The sequence below is a fragment of the Phacochoerus africanus genome, chromosome 4, assembly GCF_016906955.1.
Source record: "Phacochoerus africanus isolate WHEZ1 chromosome 4, ROS_Pafr_v1, whole genome shotgun sequence".
Classification (NCBI taxonomy): Eukaryota; Metazoa; Chordata; class Mammalia; order Artiodactyla; family Suidae; genus Phacochoerus; species Phacochoerus africanus.
This window is the reverse complement of record NC_062547.1, coordinates 147,446,455-147,473,060: the sequence shown is the minus strand read 5'-3', so window position 1 is coordinate 147,473,060 and position 26,606 is coordinate 147,446,455. Positions and strand designations below refer to the sequence as shown.

The following is a 26,606-nucleotide window of genomic DNA, read 5'->3' as shown; positions in this document are numbered from 1 at the left end:
AACTGAAGCAACTTAGAAATATAACTTTGAGTGAAAAAGGCAAATGGCAGAAATCTTTATGAATTAGACTTTTTTTTTTAATAAAGCTCACTAGTTAGTGAAACTATGATACATTAAGGGCACAGACATAGGTGCAAACTCTTCAGAAATGAGAGTATGACAGAAGTAAATTTCAAGGTAACGGTTATCTCTGGTGGGAGGGTGGAGGGGAGCACACAGGAAGCTTCAGTGAGTATGTAAGTTGGGTGATGTGTTTACAGAGTGTTCATTTTATTCATACATGTCTTTTAGATACACTTGATTCATTAAAAAAAAAGAATATAACAATACATTAAGTGGCTTTAAAAAAGTGCCTTTTTTTTTTTTTTTTCCCCCCTTTAGGACCGCACCTGCAGCATATGGAGGTTCCCAGTCTAGGGATCAAATTGGAGCTGTAGCTGCCGGTTTACACCATAGCCACAGAAACGCAGGGTCCAAGCCTTGTTTTCAACTTAACACTACAGCTCACGGCAACGCCAGATCCTTAAGCCACTGAGCAAGGCCAGGGATAGAACCTGCATCCTCACGGATGCTGGTCAGAGTTGCTTCTGGTGAGCTATGGTGGAAACTCCAAAAAAGTGCTGTTTAAGTGAATTTATGACATATAATGTAATTCTGAAAATGTTTTATCTGAGGGCCTTCAAATTGCTTAAAATGTATCTAATGAATGCATATCTCATTTAATCAGTAAAACATTAAATTAATCCATTTTCCTAAGAGTATTAGTATTACTCGTAGCATATCTTTTTTTTTTTTTTCTTGTCTTTTTGCCTTTTCTAGGGCTATTCCCACAGCATATGGAGGTTCCCAGGCTAGGGGTCTGATCAGAGCTGTAGCTGCTGGCCTACACCAGAGCCACAGCAATGCGGGATCCGAGCCGAGTCTGCAACCTACACCAAAGCTCATGGCAACGCCGGATCGTTAACCCACTGAGCAAGGGCAGGGACCAAACCCGCAAACTCATGGTTCCTAGTTGGATTCGTTAACCACTGAGCCACGACGGGAACTCCTTAGTATATCATTTTTACTCAGTATTTTAGCTTAAGGTAAATTTTCTACAGGGAAATTTAGTTCTTTAACAGCCGCGTGTAAGTATCTTGCTTTTTCTAAATCCAAAGTAAGTTTCAATTTTAGAGAGTTTTTAATTTCTGGATTTATAAATTTAATTTTCAGTGTCTTTTAAATAACTAAATTTTAAGTAATTTATAGTAGAAGTTTCCACAACACCACCTTTAATTTTTAATTGTAAAAGGAACTTAATGTTTTCTTTTTTGTACTGTGTTTTTCACGTGACTGTTTTGCAGCAAGAACAAGTACTTTGTAACCTTCCCATATCCGTATATGAATGGGCGCCTTCACTTGGGACACACGTTTTCTTTATCTAAATGTGAGGTAAATCTTCCTCTGTGTCTAATGTAATGGGATGGGGGGTCCTAAATAAGTAGTATGCTGAAGAAAATGGCATCTATGGAATTTACTTCCTATTAAGGAACTTAAACATCCCTTAATTTTAAGCATAATTTTTATATTTAAGTAATTTAATTTCTATATTTTCATATGCTGTATGTATATGTGTGCAGGGGTCTGGGTATGTATACATGTTCATAAGTAATTCCTAGATGAGTGGAAAGACAAAAAGGGATAGTGTGCTAGAATTTTGGAATGATTATAAATCTAACTGGTGTTCTAAAGAAGATGTGAAGAGGAGAGCGAAACTAATGAGATTTGTGCAAAGTCAGCCTTTTGTATTGCTTAGCTTTTAAACTTGTATTTGAAATTTAATTTCTTTCTGTAGTTTGCAGTAGGGTACCAGAGACTGAAAGGAAAAACTTGTCTGTATCCCTTCGGTTTACACTGTACTGGAATGCCTATTAAGGTAAGATGGCTTTGGGGGTTGCTGTCTACTCTTTTTAGCTTAGAGCAAGTGGTAATATCCAATTCAAGAGCTTGAAGTAGGGTTTTCACATACGTGTGTCTGTATTATGTTAAAGTGTCTTTTGAAATGAGTTGAATTTATTATGGTGAACCAAATTTTTAGAAAACATTTGAGTGAAGAAGTGTTTCAGTAGAGGGTGTACATTAAGGTCTAAGTGATATCTAAGTAATTTTGATATCTTTTGGTTACCTTATACATTCATGTAACTATTAACAAGCAAAATGGGCTCGTTTTGTGCATTTGTGACATGTATAGACTATTAGCATAAAAATGATAAACAGGCCTATCATATTTTGGTCATATTTGTAAATGTCTTAAGTTTGTCATAAACTTATATTAAAGATAATTTTCAATAAAGAATGGGCCAGAAAACTAGGGTTGAAAGAACTCCCTAAATCCTTAGGAATTGAGAAATTTAACTCTCATTTCTCTTTATTATCCAGTCTTCTACTTTGAAAAATGTCCAACCTATAAGAAAGGTAATAGAATAGTACAGTGAACATCCACGTACCCTTCACTTCAAGTTACCAAGTAGTAACATTTGCCACAGTTGCTTTAGTTCTGTCTCTCAGCATATAGCAAATGCATGCCCGTGAGTTCCTGCTGTGGCACAGCAGAAACGAATCTGACTAGTATCCATGAGGTTGCAGGTTTGATCCCTAGCCTCGATCAGTAGGTCAGGGATCTGGTGTTGCTGTGAGCTGTGGCATAGGTTGCAGACACGCCTCAAATCTGGTGTTGCTGTGGCTGTGGTGTAGGCTGGCAGCTGTAGTTCCAATTCGACCCCTAGCCTGGGAACTTCCATATGCCTCGGGTGCCGCCCTAAAAATCAAAAAATCAAAAAATAAATAAATGCATGCCGATGAAAGATAATATAGGAAAAGGAATCTATTTATATGTATCACTGAGTCACTTTGCTGTATAGCAGAAATTGGCACATTGTAAATCTACTATACTTTAATTTTTAAAAAGGTAAAAAAAAAATGGCATTCTTCCACATTGTCGCAGTCCCCTTAACCCCTCCGAGAAGTTGAACATGGACGTAATATTATCATTAACCCATAGTCAGATCTCTTTGGTTGTCCTAAAACGTCCTTTCTGACAGTTTTCCACTTCTGGTTTTGTGGGCGACCTGTTGCATTCGGTTACCACCAGTACTACTTTGGTGAGTGGAAACTTCCCACTGTACCACATCAAAAGGCGTATAACGACAACTTGTCTCATTTTTGTGATGTTAAGTTAATACCTGTCAGATTTCTTCATTCTACAAGTAATTTTTTCTTTTTTAATTAAAAAGTAGTCTGTGGGATGATACTTTAAGAGCCTTTGAATATGTAGTTACCCAGTGGTTACCCAGTGGTTTCAGCATCTTTTGATGATCCTTGTCTTTCGTTATTGAATCCGTGGTTGTAAAATAGTGCCTTTCTTGATGTCTCATTCTTCTCCTTTTTATTAACTGAAATTGTAGAAGAGTCCCCTGGTTTAAAATACATAATTCTATATTTGTATTTTTCTCATACCTTTAGCATTGTCTGCTTGGTGTCATCTTTGTGACAGTGGACTCATTGTGGTACACTTGAAAAGAGCTGAGGTTGAAAGTGCAGGTTTATGCATTAATTTTGCTACTTACTAGCTCTGTAACCTTGGATAAATCACTTTTATCATTTAATGTCTGTTTTCTGGCTTAATATCTATCCTGTCTCATAGCAGGTTTCTGATGATAACTAATATATGAGACAGTAATCTTTAAATTGAGAAATGCAGTTATTAATGTTGTTATTCAAAATGATAACACTATATCTCTATACTTCTAATGCCTAACGTATATAGTGTACTGTATTGAGTAGTCTGGGTATTGAATTCAAGCGATTGCTGAGTAAATGATGTATATTAGTGAATTTTTAGATACATGATTTCTGTTATTTGAGTTTTCCCTAATTATCACTTATTATGAAAGCATAGATATATTGTAAAAAATTTCACTGTCAGTTTTAATTGGCCGTACAAGCAAAAACACTTGAATTGTTTGTACCTTGAATTTTGAAATCTATCATTTCCCATGTTTTTTGTTATAGGCATGTGCTGATAAATTGAAAAGAGAGATAGAGCTTTATGGCTGCCCCCCAGATTTTCCAGATGAAGAAGAGGAAGAGGAAGAAATCAATGCTAAAACAGAAGATATAATACTTAAGGATAAAGCTAAAGGAAAAAAGGTTTGTTGGTTTGATGCTACTTATTTTGGTTGAAGTTTTATATTTGTAATTGTCTCGTTTATACTTATATTCCCAGTCCTAGCATGGTACTTGACACATAAAAAGTACTCCGTAATTTTTAAAAAGTAACAAAAAATCATTCTCATTTTTTCATTGCTTTTTTCTCCTTTTTAGCTTTATTTTGAGATAATTTTAGACTTAGGAATTGCAAGATTATCTAGGTTTCCTTAGAATCCTCATTCAGCTACATCTTATGTAGCCATATACATTCCTCAGGACAAATCAGCATTCCATCAGTACTGTTTAAGAAACTGGAGACTTCATTTGGATTCACGAGTTTTTCCTTACTATCCTTATGCTGTTGCTAGATCCAATCCAAGATCCCACTTGGCATTTATTGTCATATTTTCTTTATTTGCTGTGATCCTGGCTCTTTTGAAGAATACTGGTCAGATAAGGTATAGAATGTCCCTCAATTTTGGGGTTTGTCTAATGCTTTCTCATGAATAGACTGGGAGGTGAGGTGTCTTCAGTGTATCATATCAGGGAGTGTAAGATCTCAGTGTGTCTTATTACTGGTGATGGTAACCTTGATTGTTTGGTTCAGGTGGTGTCTGCCAGGTTTTTCTCCCGTAAAGATTCCATTTTCTTCATTGTAATTCATACATATTCTGGGAGAAATTTTTTTTTTTTTTTTTTTTTTTAGGGCTGCACTTGGGGCATATGGAAGTTCCCAGGCTAGGTGTCTAATCGGAGATACAGCTGCTGGCCTACACCACAGCAATGCAAGATCTGGGCTGCATCTGCGACCTACACCACAGCTCACTGCAATGCCAGATCCTTAACCCACTGATCGAGACCAGGGATCGAACCCGCAACCTCATGGTTCCTAGTCAGATTTGTTCCTGTTGCAACATGATGGGAACTCCTAGGAGAGATACTCTGAGGCTCTGGAAATAATATCTTACTTCTTTTAAAGTATTTGCTAAGTTTATGGAGTTCCCGTCATGGCTCAGTGGTTAACGAATCCGACTAGGAACCATGAGGTTTCGGGTTCCATTCCTGGTCTCGCTCAGTGGGTTGAGGATCCCATGTTGCCGTGAGCTGTGGTGTGGGTTGCGGGCGTGGCTTGGATCCCACATTGCTGTGGCTCTGACATAGGCTGGCGGCTATGGCTCTGATTAGACCCCTAGCCTGGGAATCTCCATATGACTTGGGAGCGGTCCTTAGAAAAAAAGGAAAAAAGACAAAAAAAAATTGGTAAGTTTAGCCTTCATCAGTGGATCTTGCCTGCAACAGTTATTGCTATTGTGTTCTACTGGTGATTTTCCATTTCCTTCCTTCCTTCTACGTTTATTATCTGGAATTCTTCTGAAAGGAAGAGTTGTCCTTTATTTATATAATATTAGTGTGAGTTCATGGTCATTTATTTATTCTTTGGGTTATAACCCAATGCTGCTGGGTTTTTGTTGTTGTTGTTGAGTTGTTATTGCTCAAATTTTTCTAGCTGTGGCCATTGGGAGTCTTTTAAGTTGGCTCCAGTGTCCATCTGACATGCCCTTATCTCGTCTTTTTCTTATTTCTTGCTTTCTTTTCTTTTGAGCGCTTCCTCACTTTCTAGTGCTACAGAATGCTCTAGGCTCATTTTGTGTTTTTCTTGTTTTAGCCCTGGGATCAACCACTTTACCAGGGAGTCCTTTTGCTTTTTATTGAAAAATAGTATTTAGAAACTAAGCTCTTGAGTGCTAGGTATGCTCATTGTTTCCAGGCTCTCTGTAGAAGGAGCAAGGAAATTTATGTGTGTCTACTAACCACTTACATGTATGTGTCTGTATGTATTTCTTTATCGCCCTATCTTTTATTTTAGAAGTGCGTACTGATGTCCCTGGCTCTGATTCAGCACAGTGGGGCTCATTTTGGCACTGTCCCTTTGCTTATTTGTGACTTTTTTTCCAGTAGTGGGAAATCTGGGCTACTTAGAGTATCTCTGTTATTTGTTCAGTTATCTACCAGTAGCTTCAGAATTACCAACCTGTATTCCTGAGAGAAATAATTTTACCAACTAAAGTATAGTGTATAGTGTTTGTATATAGGTCTTTTTTTTTTTTTTGGCTGTGCCTGTGGCATGTGGAAGTTCTCAGGTGAGGGACTGAACCTGCGTTGTAGCAGCAACCTGAGATGCTGCAGTGACTAAGTCACATCCTTATATGCTGCACCACAGGAGAACTTGTGTAGCTCTTTTTGTCTTTAGAATCTAGTCAACACACTGCTTTCCAAAGTTACTTCTAAAGATCCTTTCTTTTCCACTCCCTTTGTGTGTTTATATCACAGGGCTGTACCCTTGGCATATGGAAGTTCCCAAGCTAGGGGTCGATTTGGAGCTACAGCTGCCAGCCTGCACCACAGCCACAGCAACTCAGGATCTGAGACCCGTCTGCGACCTATACCACAGCTCATGGCAGTGCCGAATTGCCAACCCACTGAGAGAGGCCAGGGATCTAACTCACATTCTCTTTTTTTTTTTGTCTTTTTGCTATTTCTTGGGCCGCTCCCGCGGCATATGGAGGTTCCCAGGCTAGGGGTCGAATCGGAGCTGTAGCCACCGGCCTACACCAGAGCCACAGCAATGTGGGATCCGAGCCGAATCTGCAACCTACACCACAGCTCACGCAATGCCAGGTCGTTAACCCACTGAGCAAGGGCAGGGACCGAACCCGCAACCTCATGGTTCCTAGTCGGATTTGTTAACCACTGCACCACGACGGGAACTCCCTAACTCACATTCTTAACCCATATCCTCATGGATGCTAGTCAGATTCGTTTCCGCTGAGCCACGACGGGAACTCCAACGTATTTGTAATGTAGTTAGATACATTTCCCACAGTCTGTATTTCATCTTGGGTTCCTCCAATATCCCGGTCAATTTAAAAAAAAAATTTTCATGCAGTAAACTTCACTCTTTATAGTCTGTCATCATTTTGGCTTGACAAACAGTCATGTTTCTACCACCACAATACCATACAGAGCTGTTTTCTTACCCTCTAAATTCCTTGTCTTGCCTTTTTACAGTTTTGTTCAAGTCCTTCTAATCCCTGGCACTTGATTGTCTTTATGATATTGGTAAATATTGGAAAAGGGAGAAACTCTTGTTAGTGCTTATTCGTAACTAAAAAAGATGCATGTGGCATTAGAAAAAAGGAAATAAAGGAGGTTTGGTGCTAAGGTCTTATCTTTGTGATGATAATTTTTTTTTTTCATCTTTTTGCTATTTCTTGGGCTGCTCTCGTGGCATATGGAGGTTCCCAGGCTAGGGGTCGAATCGGAGCTGTAGCCACCGGCCTACGCCAGAGCCACAGCAACGTGGGATCTGCGCCGCGTCTGTGACCTACACCACAGCTCTCGGCAACGCCGGATCGTTAACCCACTGAGCAAGGGCAGGGACCGAACCCACAACCTCATGGTTCCTAGTCGGATTCGTTAACCACTGCGCCATGATGGGAACTCCATGTGATGATAATTCTTTATGGTTCCATTCATTTAGTTATCTTCAGTTTCAGAATCTAGGTATTAGACTCTGTGGTTTGACAGACAAAATAGTATGTCCTTCAATATTCTGACATGTCAACAGCATCATGTTGGAGTTAAAAAATTTTTAAATAGGGGAGTTCCCGTCATGGCTCAGTGGTTAACGAATCTGACTAGGAACCATGAGGTTGCGGGTTCGACCCCTGGCCTCGCTCAGTCGGTTAAGGATCTGGCGTTGCCGTGATCTGTGGTGTAGGTCGAAGATGCAGCTTGGATCGCACGTTGCTGTGGCTGTGGCGTAGGCCGTCAGCTACGGCTCCGTTTAGACCCCTAGCTTGGGAACCTCCATATGCCGCAGGTGTGGCCCTAGAAAATACAAAAAAAAAAAAATTCCAAATAGGTTTATTTTTATTTTGTTTTTATTTTATTTAATTTAATTAATTAATTATTTATTTTTGTCTTGCTAGGGCCGCTCCTGCGGCATATGGAGGTTCCCAGGCTAGGGGTCCTGTCGTAGCTGCATCTGCCAGCCTCGTCAGAGCCACAGCAACGTGGGATCCGAGCTGAGTCTGCAGCCTACACCGTAGCTCATGGCAATGCCGGATCCTTAACCCACTGAGCAAGGGCAGGGACCGAACCCGCAACCTTATGGTTTCTAGTCGGATTCGTTAACCACTGCGCCACAGGGGAACTACCCAAATAGGTTCATTTACTTAAAATTATTATGGTCCTAGAATTTGTTAATCGGTTGTTGGTTGTTCTTTGATGGAGTTTGGTTTTGCTGATTATTTTCAGAGTAAAGCTTCTGCTAAAACTGGATCTTCGAAGTACCAGTGGGACATTATGAAATCCCTTGGTCTGTCTGATGAAGAGATAGTCAAATTTTCTGAAGCAGAACATTGGCTCGAATATTTCCCACCACTGGCTATCCAGGATCTGAAGAGAATGGGTTTGAAGGTATGCCCATCACCCCATAGTTGAAGAAAATAGGAAAAACACATTTAGATTTGTGTGATTGTATGAGATTTGGACATCTTAATTTAGAAATAATGTATTTCACCGATACTCCACTAATGTCTTGTTACTGTTATTGTCAGATTAGAACCAAATGGGACCTCGGTGTAAGCAGTGAAGTACTTTCAGAGTTGTTGATTTGGGCTGTATAAATGTATATATATGTTTTTTTTTTTTTGCTTTTTGGGCCACACCGTGGCATACAGTGGTTCCCAGGCTAGGGGTCCAATTGAAGCTACAGCTGTTGGCCTACCCCACAGCCACAGCAACATCAGAACCAAGCTGAGTCTGTGACCTGCACCATAGCTCATGGCAACGCTGGATCCTTAACCCAGTGAGCGAGGCCAGGGATCGAACCTGCGCCCTCATGGTTCCTAGTCGGATTCATTTCCGCTGTGCCATGATGGGAACGCGTAATTCCTGTATCTTTAATATATAAATGTGTGTATTTAAAAAAACTTATACATTAAGCACAAAGTAATGTATCAGTTGTGATAAATAACTAATACATGGAACTTGAAAATTTTTGGTTCGCTTTTGATATTTGATGTGATTCTAAATTGGAAAATCTAAGGGGGAAGAGTAAGTAATTGATACGTGGGAATTCTTATGCATAGAGACTATGGACTGCTCAAAAATTACCTTTTCCTTTCTCCTTCTGTAGATAGACTGGCGGCGTTCCTTCATCACGACTGACGTTAATCCTTACTACGATTCATTTGTTAGGTGGCAGTTTTTAACATTAAGAGAAAGAAACAAAATTAAATTTGGGAAACGGTGAGTCTCTTTTTCTTTGATCTAATAAAGGAAAAATTGTATAATTCCTGCACTGTAATTGTGTGCCCCATAGCTTATTTTCTTCCGTTATACTTTCTTTTTTTGGCCTCTTGTTTTCTTCTTTTTTTTTTTTTTTGCTATTTCTTTGGGCTGCTCCCGCGGCATATGGAGGTTCCCAGGCTAGGGGTCTAATCGGAGCTGTAGCCACCAGCCTACGCCAGAGCCACAGCAACGCAGGATCCGAGCCACGTCTGCAACCTACACCACAGCTCACGGCAACGCCGGATCGTTAACCCACTGAGCAAGGGCAGGGACCGAACCCGCAACCTCATGGTTCCTAGTTGGATTCGTTAACCACTGCGCCACGACGGGAACTCTATGGCCTCTCGTTTTCTTTGTTTTCCTTTTTGTCTTGCCCATGTCTTAATTTCTCTGAGCTACTTAGTATTTGTGACAGAACCAGGAAGAACACGGGCGTTAGCTTTTTTTGGTTTCACTAAAGACTCTCGTAAGTATTCTAACCAACAGAAAAATCATTTCATTTGTGCGTGTGAAAAAACTTTTTTTTTTTTTTTAAGTGCTTTGCTCCGTAAATTGTTCCATAAGGTTCTTCTTTGACGATATGGATTCCTTAAGATCTATTTGCATTTCCAGGGAGTTCCCATTGTGGCTCAGTGGTAGCAAATCTGACTAGTATCCATGATGAGGCAGGTTCCATCCCTGGCCTCACTCAGTGGGTTAAGGATCCAGCATTGCCGTGAGCTGTGGTGTGGGTTACAGACGAGGCTCGGATTGGGTGTGGCTGTGGCGTAGGCCGGCAGCTACAGCATTGATTCTACCCCTAGCTGGGGAACTTACGTATGCTGTAAGTGCAATCCTAAAAAGACAAAAAAAATAATAAAAATCTATTTGCATTTCCAAAGTGAATACGTATTTTATAATCTTTTGTTTCGTACTGCAAAGCCAAGATCCGTGAATCTTTTTCATTGGTATTACCTTTGATGAAGGCAGAAAACTTTCGTTAAATAACTGTTGTCGGCAGAACTCCCTATAAAAGCATAAAAATGATGTAGGCCTTTGCTCAGAGGTTTTAGTTAGAAGATATACTGTCAGATGTTAGGAGCAATACTGGCAAATATGTTAGGGTAAAACTTTTATTTATTTATTTATTTATTTTGTCTTTTTGCCATTTCTTGAGCCGCTCCTGCAGCATATGGAGGTTCCCAGGCTAGGGGTCAAATCAGAGCTGCAGCCACCGGCCTACGCCAGAGCCACAGCAACGCGGGATCCGAGCGCGTCTGCGACCTACACCACAGCTCACGGCAACGCCGGATCGTTAACCCACTGGGCAAGGGCAGGGATCAAACCTGCAACCTCATGGTTTCTAGTTGGATTCGTTAACCACTGCGCCACGACAGGAACTCCAAAACTTTTATATTATAATATTATAACATTGTGGATTTCCTGTCATGGCTTGGTGATAACGAAGCCGACTAGTATTCATGAGGACATGGGTTTGATCCCTGGCCTTGCCCAGTGTGTTAAGGATCCGGCGTTGCCGTGAGCTGTGGTGTAGGTCAAAGACGTGGCTCGGATCCGGCATTGCTGTGGCTCTGGCGTAGGCTGGCAGCTGCAACTCCGATTCATCCCCTAGCCTGGGAACTTAAATATGCCATGAGTATGACCCTAAGATGACCAAAAACATATATATATTGTTTGTCACTTATTTGTTTTTAGGTACACTATTTATTCTCCAAAAGATGGACAACCTTGTATGGATCATGACAGACAAACTGGAGAGGTAATTATTTGTGTAATTTTTTTTTTTTGGTCTTTTGTCTTTTTCAGGGTCGCACCCGTGGCACATGGAGGTTCTCAGGCTAGGGGTCAAATCGGAGCTACAGCTGCTGGCCAACGCCAGAGCCACAGCAACGCCAGATCTGCGCTGCATTTGTGACCTACACCATAGCTCATGGCAATGCCAGATCCTTAATCCCCTGAGTGAGGCAAGGGATCAAACCCACAACCTCATGGTTCCTAGTTGGATTCATTTCCACTGTGCCAGGACGGGAACTCCATTTGTGTGATAATTCTTTATAGGGGCATAGAGTTTAAGAAGTGGGTCAGAAACTTAAAAATGACTTTATTGTGGTACTGAGGTGTATAGTCATGATGCTCTGGTGGCTGTGAGGAGGGAGGCAGAATGTCGTCATGGGTACCTGTGTCTTGTCCGGGACCTTTCTACTCCGGGTGGGGGCGGGGGGCAGGGGTGCTAGGTAGGTTCAGCTATAGCAGCTTCTGTTAGGAACTTCTTGGAAGTTCCTCTGTGGCTCAGTGGATCGAGGATTTGGCATTGTAGCTGTGGTGCAGATTGTAGCTGGCACAGGTTCAATCCATGGCTCAGGAACTTCTATGTGCCGAGAGCATGGCCAAAAAAACCCCAAAAACCTATTCTTGAGCCTCATCCCAAAATTGCTGAATCAGAAGCTCAGGTGGGGCCTAGGATTAGGTCTTTTAATGTGTTTTCTTTGTCTTTTTTAGAGCGTAACCTTTGGCAAATGGAAGTTCCCAGGCCAGGGGTCGAATGGGAGCTGCAGCTGCCGGCCTACACGACAGCCACAGCAACACGAGATTCTTAACCCACTGAGTGAGGCCAGGGATTGAACTGTGTCCTCATGGATACTAGACAGGTTCATTACTGCTGAGCCACAGTGGGAACTCCCTTTAATGTGTTCTTAATGTGATTCATACGGCTGCTAATGTTTGAGAAGCCCTGCATGAGGAATGCACTGCTCTAAAAGGAGAGCATGGGGACAGGCAGTGAGATAAGTAGTTAAATGGTATGCGCAGATTCTGTTTATACTTGCTTTGGTCATGTGCCCACTTATTGCCAGAGTACTTCTCGCACGTGTGGCATCAGCTCACTCTGCGTTCCTGCAGGACATGTTAATATTTGAGTGAAGCAAGAGTAAGTCGTGTGCCTAAAGCCTTGGCACAGTAGATCAACAGCAGTGCCAGGGCCTGAACTTTGGGGTCCCCACGAACGCATCGTTCTTTGTTACCACCTTTGAATACATTTGTAAGTCTAGCCACCCCTTTCCAAAATCAGCCTTCAGTTATGATGTAACTTACCTGATAAGAGTGAGTTGGTCAAAATTTTGAAAGATTTGAGAGACTTCAGAAAGCCCAGTTTCCTGTTTTTTGTTTGTTTGTTTGTTTGTTTGTTTTTTGTCTTTTTGTCTTTTTAGGGCCACACTCGCAGCATATGGAGATTCCCAGGCTAGGGATCCAACCGGAGCTGTAGCCACCAGCCTATACCAGAGCCACAGCATCTCGGGATCCGAGCCACATCTGCGACCTACACCACAGCTCACGGCAGTGCCGGATCCTTAACCCACTGAGCTAGGCCAGGTTTCTAGTCCGGTTCGCTAACCACTTAGCCACAGTGGGAACTCCATGACTGTATTAAGCTTTAGGGTAATCAGTGGTAACAATATCCTAAATTTCAGTAACACCTCATAGTTTTTCAAAGCACTTTCCTGTCATTATCTTATGTGTTCCTCAGCACAGTCCCTAGTGTGCCTGGCATAGTTGTTTTGCAAGGAGGCAATGAAGGCTCAGAGCGATTGTGACTCCTTGGTTCCAGCCGTGAACAGGGCCCAAGCTAGGGTTTTGAATCTGTATCATTTGACCTCTTGTTCAGTGTGTGTCTGTGATGACTGCTCATGTTGTCTTCTAACTCCCATTTTGGCTGAGTAATCCAAGTCACTTCTCTTTTTTTTTCCCTGTTCTTCCCTCTCAGCGGGGTCCTTAGCAAACCTTACTCAGCACACTCTGGGCCTCCTTGGCCAGTTCTCGTCTAGTGTGAGGCCGGATGGTGGTCTCTGACGTCACTTCTTTCACAGTAGGCTTCCATGTGGCCAGCGCGCAACTGGCCGTCTCTTCATTGGAAGAAAGAATTCTAAGGACGCAAGAATCCACCTTAGTAATTTGAATCACATCTCTCACATGGATTTGCAGGTTTAATTCAAGTCTTTTTTCCCCATTTAAAATTTTTTTGGCTGCACTATTGGCATGTGGAAGCTCCTGGTCTAGGGATTGAACCCTCAACAGCAGAAACTTGAGCCACTGCAGTGACAACATCAAATCCTTAACTCACTGCCCTACAAGAGCACTCTCCCCTTTAAATTTTTGTTTATTTGTTTAGGGTGTTGGACCTCAGGAATATACCTTAATCAAGTTGAAAGTGCTTGAGCCATACCCATGCAAATTAAGGTAGGTTTGCTGAAGAATTGTTGCTTCACCTTTTTGAAATATCAGATGGTTGTGATAGAGTCGGCAACATTTTTTTTTTTGCATAAACATGTATTTTTTTCTTCTTAGTGGCTTAAAAGGGAAAAATGTCTTCTTGGTAGCTGCCACTCTCAGACCTGAGACTATGTTTGGACAGACGAACTGTTGGGTTCACCCTGAGATTAAGTACATTGGATTTGAGACAGTGAATGGTGATATCTTCATCTGCACCCCAAGAGCTGCGAGGAATATGTCCTATCAGGGCTTCACCAAGGACAACGGGGTGGTGCCTGTCGTTAAGGAGTTGATGGGAGAGGTGAGTTGGGTAGCAGACTTTTAATCTTAGTGCATAAATTTCAAGGACAGCGGGAGTTCCTGCTGTGGCATAGTGGCATCAGCAGTGTCTCTGCAGCACCAGGATGCAGGTTCCATCCTTGGCCGGTGCTGTGGCTTAAAGGGTCCGTTGTTGCCACAGGCTTAGATCTGATCCTTCACCTGGGAACTCCCTATCTGTGGGGTGGCCAAAAAGAGGAAAAAAAATGTCAGCAATGAAGCTCGAGAGAATATTTAAAGAACTTTTAAATTGGGATGTACATGCAGTCAAATGTGGAAGTCTTAAGTGTCTATTTTGGTGTGTTTTCACATCCTTCTACACTCAAGTGAGTACCACCCAGTCAAGGTCTAGAACAGTTCCCACACTCCAGAAGGGGCTCCCCTGTGCGTTTCACATGAGTACTCAGCGGGCTTCTGAAAAGGTAACAACTGCTGTGACTTCGTCCCTAGGGATTAGTTGCTGTTCTTCACCTTACACAATGGAATTTTATACTCTGTACCCTTTTGTGTCCAACTTCTTTGGCTCAACATGATGACTGTGAGATGCACACATGTGTGTAGGAGTAGTTTGTCATCATCGTTGTTTTTTAGGGCCAAACCCACGGCATGTGAAAGTTCCCAGGCTAGGGGTTGAATCAGAGCTGCAGCTGCCAGCCTACACCACAGCTACAGCAACGTGGGATCCGAGGCTCGTCTGTGACCTACACCATAGCTCACAGCAGCCCCGGATCCTTAACTCACTGACCAGGGCCAGGGGTCAAATTTGCGTCCTCATGGATACTAGTCAGGTTCGTTACCACTGAGCCGCAACGGGAACTTCAGTTGTTTTTGTTTTTCTTTTAATTGATGAGGAGTATTCATTGTGTGAGGTTGAAAAATACGAGATTTAATAGCTGCAGCAGACACTATATTACTTGTTAAGTGTGATTACCTGCATTCCTGGTGTAGAATTGCAGCTGCTTTTTTTCTGAAAAGAAAGTCATAGTTGATCTTAACTAAATCTAGATGGTTACAAAGCTCTTAGAGTTTATTTACTTACTAGTATTTTTGAGTATGTTTTATTCCCTTTGGTACATACTGATTTTTGGTGTCATAATAATCTTTTAAAAGAAAAAAATGAGGAGTTCCCGTCGTGGCGCAGTGGTTAACGAATCCGACTAGGAACCATGAGGTTGCGGGTTCGGTCCCTGCCCTTGCTCAGTGGGTTAACGATCCGGCGTTGCCGTGAGCTGTGGTGTAGGTTGCAGACGTGGCTCGGATCCTGCGTTGCTGTGGCTCTGGCGTAGGCCGGTGGCTACAGCTCTGATTCAACCCCTGGCCTGGGAACCTCCATATGCCGCGGGAGCGGCCCAAGAAAATAGCAACAACAACAACAACAAAAAAAGACAAAAAAAAAGAGTAGAATACCATCACAATTCATTTTTTTTTTTTTTTAATGGCTACACCTACAGCATATGGAAGTTCCCGGGCTAGGGACTGACTCAGAGCTGAAGCTGCACCTTACGCCACAGCCATGGCAACAACAAATCTGAGCTGCATCTGAGACCTGCGTCATAGCTCGTGGCAATGCTGGATCCTTAACCCACTGAGCCAGGCCAGGGATTGAACCCGCATCCTCACAGAGACAGTGTTGGGTCCTTAACCTGCTGAACCACTGCAGGAACTCCTCAGTTCTCCTTTTGAATTGGACTTCCATTTCTTACTTAGTTGGTAAACTTATTTCTTTATTTTTGGCCACACCTATGGCATGTGCATATACCTGGGCCAGGGATTGAACCTGCCCCACAGCTGTAACCAGAGCCACAGCAATGACGGCGGTGGATCCCTAACCCGCTGAGATATGTGGGGACTCCTGTAAACTTTTATTTTGACTAGATTGTTAAACATTCGTAAGTCTCAAAGTTCAAAAGACAAAAGGATATACAAAATACACCCAGTAACTCAATTCTCCCTTGCTAGGCAGTCAGTAAAATCACTGTCCTGTGTATCCTTCTAGGAGTATTTCATGTTGATACAAACAAATGTATACGTGTATATTCCTTTGCCTTCTTTTTCACACACACACGGAGCTACATATATGTTACTACATTGTTCTGTGTTTTGCTTTCTTTTTTACTTAACTGTGTCTTGGTAATCATTTTATCACCACCTAAACATCTTCCTTGTTCTTAGTTTTTACTGTTACACAGGGTTCTGTTGTTTGGCTCTGCCACAAGTTATTTAATGATTCTCTATAATGCACATTTGAATTGCTTGTTCTTTTATAAGCATCACTGCCACATCTCATTAGTTCCTGATGTTAGAGTTCTGTCTGAGAATAGGATTAATGACACAAATTTTTTCCTGTTCCTTTTTTTGTGTTTTTTTTTGCCTTTTCTGGGGCCGCTCCCTCAGCATATGGAGGTTCCCAGACTAGGGGTCGAATCGGAGCTGCAGCTGCTAGCCTACACCAGAGCTGCAGCAATGTGGGATCTGAGCCACATCTGTGCCCTACACCACAGCTCACGGCAACGCAGGATCCTTGACCACTGAGCAAGGCTAGGGACCGAACCCGCAACCTCATGGTTCCTAGTCAGATTCGTTAACCACTGGGCCACGACGGGAACTCCTTTTTCCTGTTCTTAAATACAGTCTCTTTCCATGTTAATTTGGGCAGATTCTGGAGTGAAGAAAATTGGCAGAGTATAAATGAAAAAAGATAGCTCTCAGTCTTTAAGATTGTACTGATATTTAGCCTTTAACATATATGAGTATAAATTTTGTAAAAACAGATTAACTCTATCAGTGAAGTGGCTGGGTATTCATTGTGTGGAATTAAAAAATTCACTCCTTAGCTAAAATAAACAGCTGCAAGCTGCTGATACATGAGAATATGGGTTCAGTATTGTCAGATATCAGCTCTTACGATTTTTTAAAGAGAAGCTAGATACATTTTTTTTTTCTTTTGCTATTTTGGGGCCGCACCCGCAGCATATGGAGGTTCCCAAGCAAGGCCTCGAATTGGAGCTACAGCTTTCAGCCTACACAGCCACAGCAATGTCAGATCCAAGCCCCATTTAGACCCACACCACAGCTCACGGCAGTGCTGGATCCGTGACCTACTGAGTGAGGCCAGGGATTGAACCCGTGTCCTCATGGATCCTAGTCAGGTTTGTTAACCACTGAGCCATGAAGGGAACTCCTAGATGCATCTGTGTATTTCAGTTGTTGGTATCTCATATTTTATTAAGTGATTTTTCTATCATTTAAAGTTTTAGTTGTTTCAGGTTTTGCTAATGTAGTTAATACAGCTTTGGGCAGATTCTCAAAAAATAATTTTTTTTCCTTTCTGGAAAATTCGTTAAGATTGGGTTGCCGGGTCCCAGTCGTGTGAATATTTGTGTGTCTCTTGCTGTGGATTCCTATATTGTTTTCCTAATGGAGTACAACGTTAAAAGCAGTGTATTAGTGGGTGTTCCCGCTGTGATACAGTGGGTTAAGAATGTGACTATAGGGCCTCAGGTCACTGAGGAGGCTTGAGTTTGATCCCCAACCTGGTGCAGTGTGTTAAAGGACCCTGCATTGCTACAGCTGGGGTGTAGGTCGCACCCGTGGCTCAGATTCAGTTCTTGGCCCTGGAATATCCATATGCTTTGGGTTCAGCCTATTAGTGTACTAATTTCCTCACAAGATTTGGGTATTAGAATTGTTTTAAAATTTCTTTTAGTCTAGTAGGTATAAAAGAATGAGTTGTTCTGCTTTTTTAAATTTTTTTTTGCTTTTTAGGGCTGAATGTGTGGCATATGGAAGTTCCCAGGCTAGGGGTCCAATCAGAGCTCCAGCTGCTGGCCTACATCACAGCTGCAACATTGAGGGATCCAAGCCACATGTGCGATCTACCCCACAGCTCACAGCAATTCCAGATCCCCAGCCCACTGAGCGAGGCTGGGGATTGAATCTGCATCCTCCTGGTTACTAGTCTGACTGTTTCCGCTGCATCACAACAGGAACTCTGAGTTGTTTTACTTTATGTATTTTCTTTCTTTCTATCTATCTGTCTGTCTATCTATCTCTCTATCTACCTACCTACGTACCTATCTATTTATTTATTTTTTAGGACTGAACCCATGGCATATGGAAGTTCCCAGGCTAGGGTAGAATCAGAGCTGTAGCCACTGGCCTACACCACAGCCACGGCAACATGGGATCCGAGCCACCTCAGGAATCTACACCATAGCTCATGGCAACACTGGGTCCTTAGCTCCACTCAGCAAGGCCAGGGATCAAACCCTCGTCCTCCTGGATATTAGTTTGATTTGTTACTGCTGAGCCACGACGGAAACTCCACCACTGTTTTAAATTTTAATAATTAGAATGTTATTTCCTATTTTATGCCGATCTTTTTCTTCCATAGGAAATTCTTGGGGCATCACTTTCTGCACCTTTAACGTCTTATAAGGTGATCTATGTTCTCCCAATGCTCACGATCAAGGAGGATAAAGGTAAAGAGTTTGTTTCTTTCTAGAAATTCTTTGGTTGGAAACATATTCTAGTTGTATTAGTTAACTCCACACTTTCTTTTGTAAGGGACTGGTGTGGTCACAAGTGTTCCTTCTGACTCGCCTGATGATTTCGCTGCCTTCAGAGACTTGAAGAAAAAGCAGGTGAGGATCTGTGTTTCATGTTCCTCATCTCCGTGGTTAGGTACCGCTGACCGGCTGTTGGATTAGGCTAAAAGTCTGTGCGTGTATCTTTGAAGTGCTGGCCTTAACCTGTTTCTTGATGTTTATATGTTTTCCTGTGGTTTGAATTTTAAATATAATATTTCATAGAATCTTTTTTTAAACATTTTTTGTACAGCAATTTTAGGTTCATAATTAAATTGAAAGGGAGGAAGGTACAGCGATTTCCTATATGCCTCTTGCTTCAACACAGGCATAGCCTCCCCATTATCAGCATCACTCACCAGCGTGGTACACTTTTTACCAAAGATGAGCTTACGTTGACACATTATAACCACCCAAAGTCCATAGTTTACCTTAGGGCTCACTCTTGGTGGCTTGTACATCCTCTGGGGTTTGGACGCACGTATAGTGACATGTATCTATCAATATAACAGACAGAGTATTTTCACTGCCTTAAAAACTTCTTTACTCTTTTCAGCTCTCCTCCTTCCAACCGCTGGCAATCACTGATCTTTTTAATTGTCACCATAGTTTTACTTTCTCAGGAAGTCATAGAATTGGAACTATATAGTATGTAGATTTTTTTAGATAGACTTCTTTCAATTAGCAATATGCATTTAAGGTTTCCCAGGTTTTTTCATAACTTTATAGCTTATTTCTTTTTTCTTTTCTTTTTTTCTTTTTTTTTTGTCTTTTTGTCCTTTTAGGGCTGTATTCATGGCATATGGAGGTTCCCAGGCTAGGGGTCTGTAGGGAGCTACAGATGCCAGTCTGCGCCAGAGCCACAGGAACGCCAAATCCAAGCCACGTCTGCGACCTATACCACAGCTCACGGCAACGCCAGATCGTTAGCCACTGAAGGAGGCCAGGGATCAAACCTGCAACCTCATGGTTCCTAGTTGGAAACTCGTATGGCTTATTTCTTTTTAGCACTGAGTAGTATTCTGTTTGGATGTACACAGTTTGTTTATTCATTCACCTACTGGAGAACATATTGGTTGGTAACAAGTGTTGGCAGTGATGAGTAAAGCTGCTATAAACATCCATATGCAGAATTTTGTGTGGCAACTCTTGTGTCAATACCAGTGAGTGTGATTACTGGATCATATGGTAAGACTGTGTGTAGTTTTGTTAGAAACCACCAAGCTGTCTTCCAAGTGGCCGAATTGTTTTGCATTCCCACCTGCGCTGTTTGAGAGTTCCTGCTGCTTCACATCCTTGTCAGCATTTGGTGCTGTCATTGTTCTGGATTTTGGCCATTGTAATTGGGGTATAGTGACATCTCATTTTATTTTCCGTTTTCCTGATGACAGATGTTGTGGAGCATCTTTTCATATGCTGCTTTTCCATGATGTGTATCTTCTTTGGTGAGGTTTGTCCAGTAAGGTCTTTGGCTTATTTTTTTAATTTTATTTTTATATTAAAGTATAGTTGATTTATGATGTTCTGCCAATTTCCGCTGTGCAGCACAGTGACCCAGTTCTTTGGCTTATTTTTAAAATTAGGTTGTTTGTTTTCTTACTGTCTAATTTAAAAGAGTTCTTTGTATATTTTGTCTAACAATCCTTTATCAGATGTGTCTTCTGCAAACATTCTTTTTATTCGTCAGTATGTAGTTTGTCTTTCAGTTCTCTAGGTATTTTCTTTTGCAGAGCAGAAGTTTTTAATTTTAATAAAGTCCAGCTTATTAAGTATTTCTTTCATAGATTGTCTTTGGTGGTGTATCTAAAAAGGCATTACCATACCCATGATCGTTCAGGTTTTCTCCTGTGTTATCTTCTGGGACTTTTTTCATTTTTCTTTTTTTCTTTTTCATGCTGCACCCATGGTATATGGAAGTTCCTAGGCTAGAGGATGAATCAGAGCTGCAGCTGCTGGCCTACACCACAGCCACGGCAGCATGGAATATAAGCTGCATCGGGGACTTACACCACAGCTCACAGCAACACCTGATCCTTAACCCACTGAATGGGGCCTGGGGTCAAACCCACTTCCTCTTGGGTACTGGTTGAACTCTACCACTGAGCCATGATAGGAAGTCCTCAATACCAGTGCGATTATTGGATCAAATGGTAAGACTCTGTGTTAGTTTTGAGTTAATTTTTGGGTTGAGTCTGTCTAAATTGATTTTTTTACGTATGGATTTCCAATTGTTCCAGTAACATTTGTTGACTGTCTTTCGTCCATTGTATTGCCTTTGCTCCTTTGTCAAAGACCAGTTGACTGTATTTATAGGGTATGTTTCTGGGATCTCTGTTGTGTTCTGTTGATCTGTCTATTCTTTCACTAGCACCACACCGTCTAGGTTATTATGATATGTAAGTTTTGGAGTCAGACAGTGTTAGTCTTTCAGCTTTATTCTTTGGTATTGAGTTGGTTATTCTGGGTCTTTTGTCTCTCCATATAAACTTTGGAGTCAGTCTGTTATTATCTGTAAAAGTAACTGGCTGTAAGTTTGATCGAGATTGTATTCAATCTGTAGGTTAAATTGAGAAGAGCTGACATCTTGACAGTGTTGAGTCTCTAATCTGTGAACATGGAATATCTATTTAGTTCTTCTTTGATCCTGTTCATCAGAGTTTTGTAGTTTTCTTCATGTCGTAGGTATATATTGTTAGTTTTGTACCTAAGTACAATTTAATAGCACAGGTTTGTACTGCGCAGGTCCACTTATATGTAGATTTTTCTCAATAAATTTATGTTAAAGTATTACATGATCCGTAGTTGGTTGAATTTGCAGATGTGGAACTTTGGATACAGTGGGCTGACCATAAAGATACATGCAAATTTTCAGCTGCTTAGAGGAATTTGTGCCCCTAAACCCCATATTGTTTAAAGTTCAGCTGTACTTAATTTGGGGAGTACTAATGTAAATGGTATTGTGTTTTTATTTGTTTTATTTATTTTTTAGGGCCACATCTGTGGCATATGGAGGTTTCCAGGCTAGGGGTCTAATTAGAGCTGCAGCTGCTGGCCTACACCACAACCACAGCAACATGGGATCCAAGCTGTGTCTGCAACCCATACCACAGCTCACAGCAACGCTGGATCCTTAACCCACTGAGCAAGGTCAGGAATCGAACCTGCAACCTCATGGTTCCTAGTTGGATTTGTTTCCACTGCACCATGACGGGAACTCCTGGTATTGTGTTTTTAATTTCAAGTTACACTTGTTCATTGTTGGTATATAGGAACAATTGAATCTTACATATTAACGCTGTAATCTGCAACCTTGCCATAATTGCCTATCTGTTCCAGGAGTTTTTTTGTTATTATTTATTTTTATGTATTTTCTACATAGAGTTTGATGTTTTCCTTTCCAAACTTTATAGCCGTATACCTCTTTTTTGGGGGGCCATACTCTTGGCATGTGGAGATTCCTGGGCCAGGGATCTAACCCACACCACAGCAGCAGCCTGAGCCACTGTGCAGTGACAACGCCAGATCCTTAACCTACTGCGCACCAAGGGAACTCCTGTATACCTTTTCTTTGCGTGCCTTATTTCATTATCAAGAACATTCAGCATAATGTTGAAAAGGAGTGGTCAGGAGTTGTGTTGTGGTGCAGTGGAAATGAATCCATGTAGTATCCGTGAGGATGTGGGTTCAATCCCTGGCTGGCTCAGTTGGTCAAGGATCCAGCATTGCCCTGAGCTGCAGTGTAGGTTACAGATGTGACTTGGATTCTGTGTGGCTGTGGCTGGGGTGTAGGCCGGCAGCTGTAGTTCTGATTTGACCCCTAGCCTGGGAACTTCCATATGCCACAGGTGCGGCCCCAAAAAGACTGAAAAAAAAGGGGGTGGGAAAGGATTGGTGGGAGGGTTATCCTAGCATATCCGATCTTAGTGGGAAAGCTTTAAATTTCTCATCAAGTATGTTGTTAGCTGTAGGGTGGTTTTTCAGATTGTTTTTTGTTTTGTTTTATTTTTAATTAGCCATTTTATTTTATCTTTTGGCTGCTCCTGCAGCATGTGTAAGTTCTCGGGCCAGGGATCAAATCTGCATCCTTAACCTGTTGTGCCACCAAGGAACTCCAGCTGTAGGTTTTTTTTTTAATACATAGTCTTTACCAAGTTGAGATCTGCTTCTGTTTTAGTTTACTGAGAGTTTTTATCATCAATGGCTATTGGATTTGGTCAAATGCTTTTTTTCATCTGTTGATATGACTGTGTGATTCTTCTTTTTTTTTTTTTTTTGGTGAGGGGGGCTATGCCTGCAGCATGTGGAAGCTCTGGGGCCAGGGATTGAACCTGTGTCACAGCTGTAACCACAGCCACAGCAGCGACAATGCCAGACCTAATTCTTCTTTTTTAATCTGTTGATGTGATAGGTTTTATAAAAGTTTTGAGGTAAAGTGTTTTTTTTTTTTTTTAATCGTCTTTTTTAGGGCCACATCCACAGCATATGGAGGTTCCCAGGCTAGGGGTCTAATTGGAGCTGTAGCCACCAGCCTACGCCACAGCCAAAGCAACGTGGGATCTAAGCCTCATCTGCAACCTACATCACAACTCAGGGCAATGCCTGATCCTTAACCCAATGAGTGAGGGCCAGGGATTGAACCTGAAACCTCATGGTTGCCAGTCGGGTTCATTAACCACTGAGCCACAATGGAAACTCCTGAAATAAAGTTTTGTGATACTCACATTTTCAGTGCAGTCTGGAATATGAACCTTGTTTTAAGTGGGGTGTGTATGTGTGTGTGTGTGTGTGTGTGTGTGTTAGCTTTTGCTTTTGCTGTATAGTCTCATTATTTCAGCTGTTCACTTGAACTGTTCTGCTTTTTAATTTTTTTAATTAAAAAAATTTTTAAAAAATTTTTATGTCTTTTTGCCATTTCTTGGGCTGCTTCCACAGCACATGGAGGTTCCCAGGCTAGGGATCGAATTAGAGCTGTAGTTGCCAGCCTATGCCAGAGCCACAGCAACTCGGGATCCGAGCTGCATCTGCAACCTATACCACAGCTCACAGCAACACTGGATCCTTAACCCACTGAGCAAGGCCAGGGATTGAACTTGCAACCTCATGGTTCCTAGTCGGATTCCTTAACCACTGAGCCACGACGGGAACTCCCTGTTCTGCATTTTTAAAGTCATACATCCCTTCTTGAGATATTTGGTAAAATTAAAACATTACTCTCGGAGTTCCCTGCTGTGGTGTAGTGGGTTAAGAATCAGACTGGGGCGGCGCAGGTCACTGGAGGCGAGTGTTTGATCCCTATCCCAGAGCAGTGGGTTAAAGGATCCCGTGTTGCCACAGCTGCATCATAGTTTGCAGCTGTGGCTTGGATTCAGTACCTGGCCTGGGAACTTCCATAGGCTGAGGGTAGGGCTATTAAAAAAAAAAAATTGCTCTTTATGGAGAGAACAAAAATAGTTTTAAAAGTTTGGAAGGTGCTTCTTGATGGTCATGCAAGTGAAATATTGATCATTGGTACTAACTTCCATTTTTTTTTGTAGGCTTTACGAGCAAAGTATGGAATTAGAGATGATATGGTCTTGCCATTCGAGCCTGTGAGTACATAGATGATCCGGAATATCCATATTTATCTCTTTATTAGAGGGAAAAAGAGCTAACGCTTTACTGGTAATAGGATTAAATAATTGGAAGAGTATGAAGATAAGAGGGAGTTTGCTTAAGAGTATATTTGCTTTAACGTGGTATCTGCCATGGCAAATGAGAGCAAAAGAAAGAGTCATAATAGGCATTACTTTAGCACCTGACACCTGCAGTTCTGGAACAACAAATAGCTTTTTACCATCACCAGTATTACAGTAGCTTTTTTCTAGTGTGGCCAATTTCTAGTCTTTTAAAGACAAAATTTTGTAGTATTTCTCATGAATATTTATCATACTAGTGTCTGCAAAAGAAAAACCATTTAAATTACTAGTGAATAATTTTTGTGAAGAATCCAGAATACTGACTATAAGCCAAAAGCAAGATCATCTGTAAATTTAGTTGTTTACATGCTTATGCTAGTTTCAGCATTAATGATTTAGGTAATTATATGTCAGTGGAAGGTTGAGAGCTGGGGAAGGTGTGCGTGTAATGTGGGGGGTGGTACAGAGAATTTGGAAAGTAGGAAGACAGATTCACATTCTGAGTGTTAGTCCCTAATGTGTGACACTGCTGTATTGATACATAAAATCTGAAGTGACTTCATTGGACAGTAGAGGCACAAAGACTGCGTGTCGAGGGCTGCTTTTGTGTTCACTTGGTATGAGTGAGTTCCTGACCTTGCTGTTGTTTGCAGGTGCCAATCATTGAAATCCCAGGTTTTGGAAAGCTTTCTGCTGTAACTATGTGTGATGAGTTGAAAGTTCAGAGCCAAAATGACCGAGAAAAACTTGCAGAAGCAAAGGAGAAATTATACCTAAAGGGGTTTTATGATGGTGTAAGTAACGACTTTTTTATCGTTTTTATTTGATTTTCTTCATGCTTTGTGATTTTCTTCTTAGTGATTTAGAAAAAATTACAGAAAAGTTTAGTGTAATTTTAACTGTATCTGAATTAGAGAGCCCTTACTGTAAGATTGTATTCTTTGTTTCCAATTTTTTTTTTGTAATATTTTTGTCTAATAGTATTTACAGAAATTCCGTTTTTGTGCCTTCTAATCTCTGAGCGAATTTCTTGTGAAGATATTTAAAGTTAGTCATACTATTCTACCATAAACTCCAAAGGTTTATCATATGAAGAATACTTGTTCCCTTTTTTTGCTCTTTTAATTGGAGAGTTATATTTCATTAATTATTTTTTTATTTTAATGTTTATTTTTTTATAGCCACACACATGGCATATGGAAATTCCCAGGCCAGAGATTGAATCTGAGCCACAGCTGCAATGTACGCCACAGCTGCAGCAACATTGGATTCTTTTAACCTATTGAGCCTGGCCAGGGATCCAACCTGCACCTCTGCAGCAGCCTGAACTGCTGCAGTTGGATTCTTTCTTTTTTTGTCTTCTGTCTTTTTAGGGCTGCGCCTACAGCATATGTAAGTCCCCAGCTAGGGGTCAGTTCGTAACTATTGCTGCCGGCCTACGCTGCAGCCACAGCAACACCAGATCCTTAACCCACTGAGCAAGGCCAGGGATCGAACCCGCGTCCTCATGGATACTAGTTAGGTTTGTTAACCACTGAGCCATGACGGGAACTCCATGCAGTTGGATTCTTAACCCACTGTACCACAGTAGGAATGCCGAAGAGTTCATATTTTATTTTATTATTATTACTATTTTCTTTGCTTTTTAGGGCTACACCTGCGACATATGAATTTCCCAGGCAGGGGTTGAATCAGAGCTGTAGTTGCTGGCCTACACCACAGCCACAGCAATGCAGGATCCAAGCTGCATCTGCAACCTTCACCACAGCTCCTGGTAACACCGGATCCTTAATCCGCTGAGCAAGGCCAGGGATCCAACCATGGATCCTAGTCAGATTCATTAACCACTGAGTCACCATGGGAACTCCCCAAGGAGTTCATATTTTAAATAAGCAGTTTCATTCAGTTCATTAATTTACTTGTTATTATGTTAGCATAACAAACAACTTTTGAGCCTCTCTCTTCTCCTTAATTGTGCACTTGTTAATGTGTCTTACATTTCTGTGGAAAGAAGATGAGGCCAGAGAAAGTAAAAACTCATTCAGGTTGCTAGTGGCTTCAGGTTGAAATGAGGATTTTTAAGGTTATAAATGAAAATGTTCTTTATGTAATTTATTTACTTGTTTATTTTTGGCCATACTGCTGGGATGCAGAAGTTCCCAGGCCAGGGATTGAACCCGAGCCACAGCAGTGATGCTGAGTCCTTAACTGCTAG

The 26,606-nt window shown here is 41.5% G+C and overlaps 1 protein-coding gene across 2 annotated transcripts in view; it reads left to right on the top strand.

Annotated features, from left to right (window-relative positions):
• LARS1 (leucyl-tRNA synthetase 1) overlaps positions 1-26,606 on the top strand; it is a 74,786-nt gene that overhangs the window by 10,953 nt on the left and 37,227 nt on the right. For both annotated transcript variants that reach the window (XM_047778952.1, XM_047778953.1), the window contains exons 3-14: positions 1,344-1,431; positions 1,835-1,915; positions 4,051-4,188; positions 8,509-8,670; positions 9,392-9,504; positions 11,242-11,305; positions 13,712-13,779; positions 13,888-14,113; positions 18,524-18,611; positions 18,697-18,773; positions 24,251-24,304; positions 25,045-25,185. In XM_047778952.1, coding sequence (XP_047634908.1) covers positions 1,344-1,431; positions 1,835-1,915; positions 4,051-4,188; positions 8,509-8,670; positions 9,392-9,504; positions 11,242-11,305; positions 13,712-13,779; positions 13,888-14,113; positions 18,524-18,611; positions 18,697-18,773; positions 24,251-24,304; positions 25,045-25,185 — 1,300 coding nt within the window. The remainder of the gene's footprint in view (positions 1-1,343; positions 1,432-1,834; positions 1,916-4,050; positions 4,189-8,508; positions 8,671-9,391; positions 9,505-11,241; positions 11,306-13,711; positions 13,780-13,887; positions 14,114-18,523; positions 18,612-18,696; positions 18,774-24,250; positions 24,305-25,044; positions 25,186-26,606) is intronic.